This window comes from Equus asinus, chromosome 21 (genome assembly GCF_041296235.1).
Source record: "Equus asinus isolate D_3611 breed Donkey chromosome 21, EquAss-T2T_v2, whole genome shotgun sequence".
NCBI lineage: Eukaryota > Metazoa > Chordata > Mammalia > Perissodactyla > Equidae > Equus > Equus asinus.
The window spans coordinates 17068919-17082374 of record NC_091810.1 but is presented as its reverse complement, the minus strand read 5'-3'; the positions used below and the strand labels follow the sequence as shown (position 1 = coordinate 17082374).

The 13456-nt window shown below is 43.1% G+C and overlaps 1 protein-coding gene across 9 annotated transcripts in view; it reads right to left on the bottom strand.

Moving 5' to 3' along the window:
* The window catches only part of VGLL4 (vestigial like family member 4), a 141759-nt gene that overhangs the window by 32013 nt on the left and 96290 nt on the right, over positions 1-13456 (bottom strand). For all 9 annotated transcript variants that reach the window (XM_014838382.3, XM_044755032.2, XM_070493109.1 and 6 more), the window contains one exon: positions 7570-7759. In XM_014838382.3, coding sequence (XP_014693868.1) covers positions 7570-7759 — 190 coding nt within the window. The remainder of the gene's footprint in view (positions 1-7569; positions 7760-13456) is intronic.

The following is a 13456-nucleotide window of genomic DNA, read 5'->3' as shown; positions in this document are numbered from 1 at the left end:
GAGAAAATGCCTCTAGCCTGACAAACAAGAAACCCACACAACACAGGTCAGGCCTGTGACCTTTATTTAAAGGTACCACACTTCATTAGCAAAACACGCGCATGTAACACACAGATGCGCCTTTAACGTCACACGGGAGCAGCCACAAAAAAACAGTTTCGTTTCTATCCCTGTTAAGGCTGACCCACAGCTCCGGCCAACGAGTAAGGGGCACAGTCAGCCTCAGAGAAGCAGTTCTTAGGCTGTACCTCCCTCTGTGAAACGTTGAGTAAAGAGCCAGGCTCCTTGCTATTTTTTAAAGTAAATATACATACTCACGGTACATTGGGGGGATTAAAAAAATCCTAATTTAACAATATCTCAGTTTCTGAGTTAGTTACTTAGGAAAACTAAAATTCAGCCTATAAAATATCCTCTTAGATCCCCAGAACACTTACAAGATCGTGTGTGAAAGTGAAGAACAATAGAGAATTTTGGGGCTAAAATTTCCCAAGTTTGAACGACGCCAAGAAGGATGTGGGAGAAAAAGAGAGAAAGCACATAGTTCGAGGGATTCTATTTCAAGAGTCTTTGATTTACGAAATCTGGAGAGAAAAAAATATGTGTCTTCATATACTTAAAGCAAATTTTAAAAGACTCCAGTTTGAATCTTTTAGACTAAGGTTACTATTGACCTGTGCCACTAACTTAAAATTGGTCAGAGATTTTAAACGAGAACTAAAACAATTTAAAAAGCACTTTCCTGACCACGAAGAGAACCCCTGCTTTTTCTTGGAGGGTTCTCGCCTGTCCAGAGACACCATTTCCAGCCTCTCCCGGGGAGAGCGAGCAGCGGCTCTTCCTTTCACTGCCTCCGAAGGCAACCATCGCTGTGCTGGGAGGCTTTCATCTGGGTGGTACTCTTAGTTACTCAGGACCTTCATACCCTTCCACCACCCCATGCTCATTACTGTGTGCTAAAAGGAACAGTGTCCACCTCTCATCTCCAAAACATCCATCAACTGTGTTTTGACAGTGCTTAAATAGATCATCCAAAACTATAAGGTGTGAAGGTCCTATATCAACTGATTCATAGCTGCCGGATATGTACTCTACTAATATAAATGTAACATGGTTGCTAACAGCACTGGCTCTAGGAACAGACAGCCTGGGTTTTGATTCCTGGCTCTGTTACCTACTAGCGAGCTATGTGACCTTGAACAAGTTATAGAACCTCTCTGAGCCTCAGATTTTTCATCTGTAAAGGAAGGATAATCATAGTGTCCACGTCATAGGGTTGTGAGGACGCAAAGAGATCAGGCCCATAGAACACTTAGCACAATGCTCAGTACACAGTAAGGCTCAGTAAATAGTCGCTGTTATTAGTAAGTCCTGATACAAAGGCTCTCGTGATCCTCCAGGTGCTGGCAATCCTGACCTGTCACCATTCTCAGTGATGAAAAGTCCACCCCTCCCTAAGGCTTCTGTAGACATGAACACGATAAGAACATGCTCCGTCTATAAATATGTATTACTTTCGCCTTACAAAGTCTTAGTTGCTAGTAGAGTCAAGGTACTAAATAACTCAACTTTTCAATTTCCTCTGGGTCCAGTTTTAATTTGAAATGAGGAAGTGCCTTCTCCACTTTCATGGAGCTTGTGGAATACACAGTCTCTTGATGAGCAGGTCCATATGCGTCCAAACTGAGGGTACTAAAGAGATACAAAAACACAGAGGCACCAAAAGGAGGGTGACAATGTTGCCAAGGATGATGCACAGATACCACAACTTGCAGATCCTCCCGACACCTGAGGGACCATTTATACAATCAACTCCACTGCAAAAAACAAATGAAACCCAGAGGAAAACCCCGAAACCCAGTTAAGCCAGTAATCAATGAATTTTTTTACTGAGTTTCTATGATTTATGCCCAGCACTTGATTTCAAAGACTTCCTCCAACCTTTCGTCAAGCTGAAAGAATTACCGGTTTTGAGTTTGTCTGTTTTTCCCTCTTTCTATTCACCTGTCTCGGGGGAAGAGTGAAATGACTAGGGCCAAGGGGGGAAAAAAAAAAAAAAGAAAATGAGAACGGGGGTTGAGGGAAGAAGCAAGCAAAGGAGAAAGAAGGAAGACAGAGAGGAGGACAAAGGAAAGAGAAGTCCCCAAGACTGGACAGCGCACTCAAGGATAAACCAGAGGTGGCTACATCAGACTTGAGGAAAAACTTCAAAGGAATGACCACAGAAGCAACGACAACAACAGTGCACACACTGCACGCCAGGACAGTGTTTCCGAGGAGCACCACCAGGGAGGCATGTTTTCCTTCCTGGGCCCCTCCTCATGCAGTGTGGATTGTCAGCTCAGGCTGTGGTAAAGGCAGCTGGTCACAGCACAAGACTAGTGACCATGGCTTTGATCTCAGCGTGAGCTTACAGGTTTTGCCCTGTTCTGAGGCCAGGGCCACTACTTTGCAAACGTATACCACTGATCAAAAAGAGGACGCCTCCTCCAACCAGAACACGAGCTCAGAGTGCACATTCTCTGGATGGTGGGTCTCATTCAGCTCAACACACAAAGTCTTTAGCACCAGCCATGTGCTGGACACTGGACGGGTCAAGTGTCATCCTAACTACATGATGTCCATCTTTAAGCTGAGTAATCCTGTCTCAGGTAAGATACGGCCGTGGCATAATCAAATGATCATTGGTTTTGGTGTCACACAGCAGGGTTAATCCCAGTTCCATCACTCTGGACACATTATCCTCTCCAAGCCTCAATTTCTGCTTCTGTGAAATAGAGACTACACATGCATGCACACACACACCACCCCCATGTTAAAGGGACACATTTATTGTGAGGGTTAAACGAGATGATATACGTAAAGTGTCTAGGATGAACCAGAACATAGTAAGCACTCAGTGCATCTTCCCTTCCCCTCACAGGCGACTGGGCGAACAGTTCAACTGCACATCCCTTCTAGAAACCTTCACACACACACACCCAGTTGGAAACCGCTTCATTTCCAAAAGTTACCTTAGACTGTCCTCCCCAGCACAGAACTCTCACCAGTGCCCACCAGCCAAGCAGCCTAGAGTAAGTCTCAAAACCAAGAGGAATTTAGCATGCTGTTACACCGCATCAATTGTTAGCCTTCAAAAGTTTTCACTGTATTACAAATGCACAACATTATCCACTGCAGCATTATCAGTATTACAAAATATTAGAAATTTACCTCAATGTTGAAACACAGGGGATTGGCAGAATGAACTGTGCCACATGCACGCAGTGGAGTGATATACAGCTGTAAACAGGATGAGGAACGGGCCTGAAAAGATTTCTGCTATATACTGCTCAACCAAAACCCCAGAGCTCAAATGAGCATATAAAGTATGCTACCTTATGTGTAACAAAGAAGGCGAAATGAGAAAACATCCTACTTTAACAAAAAAGAATCATGAGATGGATAATGCTCCTGGGGGGGTGGGGGGGTGTCAATGAGAGAGACAAGGAAGGGAATAACACTTTCTCTAAGTACTTTTTAACATAGTTTGATTTTTTCTTTCAGTTTCATTGAGATAGAATCAACACACTGCACTGTGTAAGTTGGTTAAGGTATACAGCATAATGACTTGACTTATTTATATTGCAAAATGATTACATAGTTTTAACTTTTAATAGGTTTGTTTTCTAAAACAGCGTGGGCATAGCAATTCTGAAACTGAAGGGCTGAACAATAAGTAAATGTGTTGACGCTGCTGGGAACCAGGGAGACACAAATAGGGAATGGGTGTGGGCTAGGACAAACTCTGTGGGGCTGGACTAGAACTGGAGTGTTAACATGAACGCATGATTTCCCATCTCTTTCCACTGAAAGGCCTAGAAACAGTGCTATTCAACAGAACTTTCTGTGATGGCAAAAATGTTCTGTATCTGTGCTACCCACTGCAGTAGCCACTAGCTACATGTGGCTACTGAGCTTAAAATGTGGCTAGTGCAACTGAGGAGCTGAATTTTTAATTTTATTTTTACATGTGAATTGCCACACGCAGCTGGTGTCTACCATATTAGACAATTCTAGTGTAAAGTCAATGACACCACAGTAATACCTAGCACCCAGATCTTGGCTTCTACGTAATATTCCCCAAGAAAAGGAACCAGGGTCCCCTTGAGAAATGGCTGATTCCACGACTGGGGCAGGTAGATTATAAGATGAGCATCTTGTTTGCAGGAAAAGAAGAAGGCGCTGGGGGAAAAAAAAAGAAGCGTGTAACAAGGACCCAGGAGCCAGTTGAAGCGGCTATCTGCCAAATCAGGGACAGCTACAACTCACTGAATAAAATAGGAATCCATGAGTCCATATGGATGACAGATAGACAGATGGGGGAAAGGGAGAGCTCTTCCTGACCACAGCACACGTGAACACACAGGGACACAGAAACAATTACTCATTGACATTTCCACGAGATGAATCCCACCCTCGCCCCACTCTCCGCCTCATATCTTAATCCACTCTCTAAGTGGCAGATAGAGTACTTTTCAGCTTCCAAAGAAGACATTCATGTCCCTATCACTTTTCTTAGGGAACAAGAAGAACAACAACAAATTTATTTCTCGGGGTCACCATTTCAACAAGAAAGTGAATAAAGAGTTCAAATGACCCAGGCTAGAAGAGGCTGGACTAAGAGCCCAGGAATTCTCAATTTCTAAGTTGTGGAGAAATCACTAAGGAAACCTCTCTTCTTCCTCCTCCTCCTTCCCAAATCAAATCAGATAAAATTTAGTCACACTCTCTGTAGCTTCCTGCTCTGGCTCAGAGCCACTCAATCTCGCCATCTCTCCAGCGGAAAATATCTCCATGTGATAGCTGTAATGAAATGCAGCCAAAGCATGCATCTTTGAGACCCTCTTAGCTAGCCATCAAAACTGTTTTTCAGTAACACTCCTCCTCCCAGAATTACTGTGATTTCTTTAGTGATAAAATAAGCAAAACACATTTTCATTACACAACATTAACATGTTCTAAGAAGATAAGGAGCAAAAGCCATTTTGTAATCTCCTTAAAGAGACAAATATACTAGACCGTTCTTTTCCTAAAAATTATGAATCTGTAATTTGTTACAGAAAATGTCCTAGACATATAAATACAAAGGAGGGAACACATTATTGCTCAAACAGGTAACATTTATTTCATCAACTCAAACAACCGTACTAAGTACCCTACAACACGAAGAAGTAAGAGATGCAGCATGTGAAATCTGTCATTGGCCCTTAGAAAACACCATAGAAACACTGGTAATGTTACTGAAATGAATTGGTGAACGAGTGACACCAGAAGGAACTGACCACGTGTCCTCCTTCAGTCCACGGAGTCTGGCCCAGGGGGGTGCTGCTGTTCCTATTTTCCTCAAAGTTTGCAGGATGACGTCAATTGCGAGTTGCATGTGAAATCTAGCAATTCTATTATTTACACTTTAAATTATTTATAGTGTCATCACAGACCTGTACTTCAAGGTCATATCTGGAAACACCCAAGGAGTTAAAAATCATTTTCTAAATGCTGTAACATTCTAATAATACCAGTGACTGAAGCTGAGTGCTTACTATCTACCAGATGCTGCACTAAAGGCTTCCAGTGATCCTACGAGGAAGGAGCAATGGTTACTCCCACAGAGATGAAGATGCTGGGATCTGAGCCCAGACATGCTGCCTAAGTGCACACACTCGCACACATTAAATTCAGCGTAACAGTATTCTCGTTCTCTATCATCGTTACCCATATCTGAATAATGGACTTACTAATAATAAAAGTAAGAGCTGCCATCAGCAGAGTACTGTACTGTGCCAAACTCCTCACGTATTTCAACTCAAATGTTCACAACAGTTCTATCCATGAACCATTATCATTACCATTTTACAAATAAGGGTATCGGGCCCAGATAAATTAAGTGGGAGTCCAAGGTTCCACAGCTGGTGAGTGGCAGAATTAGGATCTAAACTAAGGCATGTTTGATGACAAAACATACTGTCTCAGGGCCGCCTCCCTCTTCCTTCCAAAAAAAAAAAAGACCAAATGTCTCTTATTTGGGTTTGGGGAAGAGAGGATGTGAGAGAAGAAGAAATTCCTAGTAAGAAAACAATGAACTGCAAACAGCTGAGCGCCCAGGATCTCAACGATGAGCCTCTCCCTGAGCCTCTCCCATTTGCGAGGGCTCATTGTTTGCAGGGCCTTGTTGCTGGATTCCTGATTGTAGCAAATTCCAGGGCTCCGAGACTGCGGGCTCAGCCTCTGACTAACACTACAGCGATTTATTTGAGGATAAATACCTCTGTCAGTGTGTCTTATGACTGAACACAACAGTCCAAGCAGGCTGGAATGCGTGGAATGCCGAGGACTGCCGGCGCTGAGGCAGCAAAGGGCTACCTCGAGCTGCACAAGGTCTCTCCTCCAATGAGGAAACAGGAACTCTCTGAGCTTCCCGTTCCTGCCGGAGAGAGCAGCATCCTCAGAACCAGAACTGGGGAAGCTGAGCATCGTGAATACTTACAAAACATTATTTCACAGTTGGGGAACAGGCTTGGAAAAGATAAGGAGAAAAGGAGCGGGACTTTTTTACCTGGACATGCAAAACTACTCCTTCCAATAATCAGGGCTCCCTCACCCCTGCTGACAAAACCCCAGACTCTGATAATACCAACTGGCGACACAATTGCCAGAGCAGACTCTCCAGACAGCTGGCTGGGTGTCTCCAAGTCCTGAAAACATGTGAAAAAGCATTCCACTCCCTTCGCGAGGCATGCATGTGTTGGAAGAGTGCAAAGGGGAAGCCAGAATATAGTGCACAGAAGCAAGCTGTTTCCCAAATATAAACACAGTAATGGTGCACAGATTAAGAGAACTTTCATTTCAACCCCTTCATTTCACAAATAAGGAAACTGAGACCCAGAAAGTTATAGCAACTCAAGTAATGATTGTAGAGTGTTGGTGGCAGATTGAGAACCAGCACCCAGGTCCCCTGGCCCCAAGACTGGTTCTGCAATGGCGGGAACAGGCTCCCAGATCAGATGTGACGAGCAGCACCTTATCATAAACACAAAAGGCCATCTTTCCTGCTTTGGGAGGGTCTCATGTTACACTGTGAACACGCAAGGTGGGAATTAATACTTCTTAATATGTACAATTCTGGACTCCTAAGTAAAACATTTTGCAGAAGTCAGCTTAGGTGCTAACCTTTCCTTCCATCTCCCCGGCACGTAAAGACATTCACCAAGGATTGATTCTCCTAACAACAGTCAGTGGGGTATAGGCAAGAAAAGGCAAAGTTTTCAGACAACCACCCAAGAAGCTCTAAGGGAAAGTCAATGCCCGTGGGGAAAACACGCGAATGGCCACACAAGGAAGCTGGAAAGAAGGAAGATGTCATCTCTCCACAAGTTATTACAATCAGCTCAATGCCCCCTCCTGGCAGATGAGCACTAATCCTCCTTTCACTTCATGGGCGGCACAAAGTTGCAAGAGAAATACGGCCCCGGCATTGAGTACGTGAAAGTCAGAATCAGAGCGCCCACACTTCAGAAAGAGGGAACTTACAGATGAGGGTTGAAGATGCGACTCATCTTGGAAGCATGGTCGTTTTCACAGTCCAGGTCATCGTCCCCTTGCTCCACGCTGAACTTCCTCTTGCTGGGACTGATGGGCGGGGGGCCTGTGCGGTGACTGGTGAGGGCAGACGCCACAGGGAGGGTCTGCATCCTGGGCTCGCCCCTGAGAGCAGCTTCACCTACGCAAAGAGAGATGATGCAGTCACCAAGCAGGAGAAACGCCACCACCTCAGCCCCCGCCCCCCCGCCCTGGCTTCCCCCGCCCACCTGGCCCCTTGCAAAACTACTCCCAGTGGAAAGTTTCTGGCAGCATGACGGGCTGCCTGCCATTCTCAGCACACGGTCCGAGCACAAGCTTAGCTGCCAAGCATGAGACATTTTACATGAACATGCTTTTCTAGCACAATAACTCTTTTTCTCCCCCCAGCTTTATGGAGATATAACTGACATAGAACATTGTGTCAGTTTAAGGTGTACAACATATTGATTTACTGCATTTAGACACTGCAAAATGATTGCCCCCCCCATAGCGTCAGCTAATACCTCCATCACGTCACATAATCACCATTTCTTCAATAACTCTTTAGGGTAGCGTTTAAAATTAAAAGTTGCAATAAAGTAACAGAGGGGAAAGAGTATTGACCATAAACCATCTCAAAAGTTAATTTAAAACCTTAAAGGTCTTTAGATTTATGGGTATTCAACCCCATACCTGTAAGAGAATGACCTAACCCAGGGTTCATTAGAACGCGACGCCAAACTCACTTTTCTTGCTTGTTACATTTTTATTACATGTTTGGTATGTTATTTTTTTTAAAGAATGAGGAAAATTTATGGGTTAATAATTCACATATTTGCCCACAAAGTTAAAAGAAATAAAAATACATTTGTTTAATGGGAAATAAACATGTTATTCTTACAGTCCACTAAAAATGGCACACTAAAAATATTATGATTGTGACCAGCACAAAGTTTCTGCATATAACTTGTTGCGAGCTTAACACACAGGAGCAGTTCAAAACATTTTTCAAATTAGAGTTCACATTTTCATCTGATTCGACATCTTGGTATTTTTCATTCCTGTTTTAAAAAGGTTTTGTGCCAGGCGATAACTTTGTGCCTCATTATGAGTTAAAATAAGCATGATCCTTTATTATAATAAACATTGTACACCTTCTGAAATTTATAAACAAAGGTAATAATTACTTTAAGAGAAAACCTCAAACCTTCTAAGTCATATGGGGGGAAACCTAAATTTTTCGCAAATAATAACCCTTTTGTTGTGCTGCTCATATTGGTCTCCAAGGCCTGACCAATTTTGTTTCCACGTGGTCACAATTTGAGAGTAATATTAGGATAAAGTCAACTTCATCTGAGGCCTTGTGGTACCTAAGAAAGGAAATCTTTGTCTGCCACCACTCATTTTCCTATCATCACAGATGTGTGGACAGTGTTAACAGTCGTCTGCTTCTTACGCATATGACAAATACGGTTTTGTTAGGGAAAGGAGGGAGGGAAAAAACCTTCTTGAATGTTTACCAGGAAAAAATAAAAAATTTGCCAGTTTAGTCACCAAGATATAAACTAGCAAATATACAGTGACCCATAATACACCTCCAGGCAGGATTTCTTTTAGGGATTTTGGCCCCAAAGCAAACTGGAACTTTCCATTCTAAATGAAATACCTAAAAAACAGACCCTATGCTGGCCTGCTACACTCAGAAATTCAGAAGGATTCTGGTTGACCTCTACTTCCTGCTTAGTGATTTTTGGTTTAAAAAAACAAACAAACAAAAGCAGTGCTAAGATTTATACCTTGATAAATTAGAAAATACTCTTTGCAAATATGATCCTCCCTTCTACTCTCCTCCCCCACGGAGGGAAGAGGCGGTTTCCAATGGAAAGATCAAGAGCCCAGCTGACTGCTGGAGCACTCTGATGATACCCCAGGAACTCAGCAACTGCAAATCAAACCTCAGCAACAAGGCACAGAGCCACAGCGCCCTCCGCCCAGCGCCTCCCCACAGCCTTGGCAGGACAGCAGGATGAGGGGAGCTCGGGCTCTGTGTGGACCCCTGGGTTTTGGGAGCCACTTCATCAGATGCCAGATATGTGGCAACCGCAGTTGCCATGGAACACCACCACCACAGCAACAAATTCAAATCACTCCAAAATAGAAGAGTCACTCCTCACAGCAGCAGACACTGTTACACAAAAAGCAAAACTCCCGGGGTGAAAAGAACACGCCCACTCCACCCCCCAATTTCCATCCTTGTTCAAGTTCTCGCACTTGTTTGCATTTTAAGTTTATCAAATGGATGCACCGCTTATCTTCAAGACTGAATTGCTGAAGCCTAACAGAGAAAGAAGAAAGTCCACAGGAATTCTTTGAGAACACCGAGGATCTCTCATCTGGGGGGCAAAGGACCCATAGAGGAACCACAGGTGGTCCTTCTCCCCCGGGGGCTGCGATATAACTCTACGAGACCCCCTAGAGGTGAGACCCCCTAGAGGTGATGGGGACATGCATGTTGCTAGTGCTGGAAGGGCCCTTGTACACGTAGATTCCCTCACTGGACAGAAGAGAAAACTGTGCCCTCAAACTGGGGTGACCTACTCAGCGTCACACAGTTAACAGGGCAACTTGGGGCAAGAACCCACGCCCTCTGCCTACCAGACAAACACCTCCCACTAAACCCTGTGCAAGCTCCACAGAGGGCTTAGAGCAAGGAACTAGGGGCAGAAGGAAAAGAACCCACAGTCAGAAGGGTAGAAACAGGTCTGGTCTGTTCTGTGCCTTCATTGATCCTTAGCCCTCCACCCTAAGGAGCCCCCAGCACAACATCTTGTATTGTAGAGCAGGATTTGTTGTTATTATTGTGCATATGGCACAGGAAGATTAAAATTATTGTAGTAAAACTGAGGCGAACATTTGGTCTGGGAGTCAAGACACTTGGAGGACACACTCCCTTTATTTAGGATTAGATGAATATGGGCAAGCACTTCCCCTCTAAGGCCTCCATACAGTGAGGGGACGGACTCGCCAATATCTAACCTTCCTTCAGCCCTTAGAATCAGTTATCCAATTCTATGATCCACAATCCTGCAATCGATCAAGTAACCAACCAACCAAGATTTACTACGAAATTACGTCTGTAATACCAAACTAAGGCAGCAAAGCCCAAAGGATGTACCTCAGATGTTACATGTTTACAAAAAGAGGTGAATCCATGATGAAATAAATTTGGAAACCATGAGATTAAACAATTTTCACAGGAGCTTCTTAACTACCGGCTTTCTCGTCTTCTAATGCACGTCAGTCTCCAAGACTGACACACAGCTGTGCTTTCAGCCACCCCCACCCCGATCACCCCACACATTTCTGTGAACGTAGCCCTCCAAGGCCCCATTCTGAGCACGTCAACCCATGCTAACCCCAAACATGCAGACTGCTTCAAACTTCAAAATCAACATCTGGTCCCAGCTACCCTTCTGGTCTTTGTTTCTAATATTCCTCTTTTTAAGCTCTGAAAGTTTCAGCTCTAAAAGTTAAACTAGATTAGTTACCATTCCACAGAACTCGCTGTCTCCCCTGAAGATCCATTTCTACTTGGCTTCTTCCCCGGATCTTCTTGTATTTAAATCCTACGCATCCTGCAAAGGCCACTTAAAATGCCGCCTCCTCAGGTTGTCTTGATGCCTGAAAATCATCTCTTCTTGGGAACACCCAAAGAAATTATCAACGTGGCAGTTCCCTTCCTACTGTGTTTGGCACTCTTTGAAGCAAGGACATTTGATTTATTTTATACACTTGAGAGCGCAGAGCACAGTATCTCCCACACAGTAGTTGGTCTGTAAATACTGACTGAATGAATAAATGATGCAATGCAATGGCGAGCCCAGGTTATGGAATTTTAGGGTACAATAAAGATCAAAGATGACACAGAATAAGGAATTTTAAAAGATCTATTAAAGAACATATTTATATAAAGAACTCTTACAACTCAACAATAAAAAGATAACCTAATCTAAAAATAGGAAAGAATCTGAATAGACATTCTTCCAAAGAAGATACACAAAATGGCCAATGAGCACATGGAGAGATGTCCAACATCACTAGCCACCAGGGAAACGCAAATCAAAACAATGAGCTCCCACTTCACAGCCACTAGGAAGGCTATAATCAAAAGACAGATAGTAACAAGTGTTGACAAGGATGTGAAGTTGGAACCCTCGTGCTGGTGCAAATATAAAATGGTGCAGCTGCTGTAGAAAACAATTTGGGCAATTCCTCAAATGGTTAAATACAGAGTTACCATATGACCCAGGAATTACACTCCTAGGTATACATCCAAGAGAAAAGAAAACATATACTCACACAAAAACTTCTACATGAATGTTCACAGCAGCATTATTCATAATAGACAAGACTCAAACATCCAACAACTGATGAACAGATACAAAAGAATGTGGTATTATCCACACGATGGAGTATTATTCAGCCAAAGAGGAATGAAGTACTGATTCATGCTACAAGATGGATGAGTCCAGAAAACAATATGCTAAGTGAAAGAAGCCAGACACAAAAGGCCACATATTGTCTGATTCCATTTCTACGAAATGTCTGGAACAGGCAAATCCATAGAGACAGGAAGTAGAATTAGTGATGGCTGGGGGCTGGGAGAGGGGGAATAGGAAGTGACTGCTAATGACTACAAGGTTTCTTTTGGGGATGATGAAAATGTTCCAAAATTTATTGTGGGAAGGTTGCACAACTCTGCGAATACACTAAAATCCACTGAATTGTATGCTTTAAAATGGGTGAATTGTATGGTATGTGAATTATCTCTCAATAAAGCTGTTACCCTCCTCCTCCACAGTAAGAATGTATTTATAAGAAGATGACAGAAGACCCCAGTATCATTAGATCTTTTTTTCTCTCCCAGATTTTTCACACACAACTCTTAAATAAGAACAAGCTACTCATTAATTTTCCCTGAAATAAAAATAAACCTTTCATTATTATAGCTATGTCTCTCTACTATGTTACAGTCAGATAATTATAAGAATACTTATTAAGTTAAAAAAAATCAAAGCAGGCCAGTGGCATAGTGGTTAACTTCACGTGCTGCACTTCAGTGGCCCGGGGTTCACAGGTCCGGATCCAATCTTTCTCACACACACACACAAAATAATCAAAGCAGAGAACCACTTGAGGTTATGTATGCACTTGGTTCATCAGAGTTCTATGAAGCTCCAGCTCAGCTTTTTCTTTTTTCTTTCTTCTTTTTTTTGTGAGGAAGATTGGCTCTGAGCTAACATCTATTGCCAATCTTCCTGTTTTTGTTTGAAGAAGATTGTCCCTGAGCTAATATCTGTGCCAGTCTTCCTCTATTTTGCATGTGGGACACTGCCACAGCAAGGCTTGATGAGCAGTGCACCTGGGATCTGAACCCACGAACCCCAGGCCACCAAAGCAGAGTGTGTGAACTTAACCACTACACCACCAGGCCAGTCCCCAGCTCAGCTTTTAATCAGAGTGTGTGTTTGAGTGCCCATTATACCCTGAAGGCTCTGCAAAGATACTGCCAGGAAAACAAATAATGAAATTTATACAGACCCTGACCATCGAGGGGAGGAAAAAATAGACACCAAAAGGAACGTATCCTGGGGTTGTAAAAAACTTTTTTCTTTTGTACTAATGTGTATTCTAAATTTCACAATGTTTGGTAATTGGAAAAGGAGGAAACATTTTATCTTTCTTTGTCAAAAATAAACAGGAGAAGGGAGATTTGAGGTGTCTGAGTAACCCAGGATTTTAAGTCTCTTAAATTGCTTCAGGTACGATTGTCAATCTAACTTTCTTTTAAATTTAT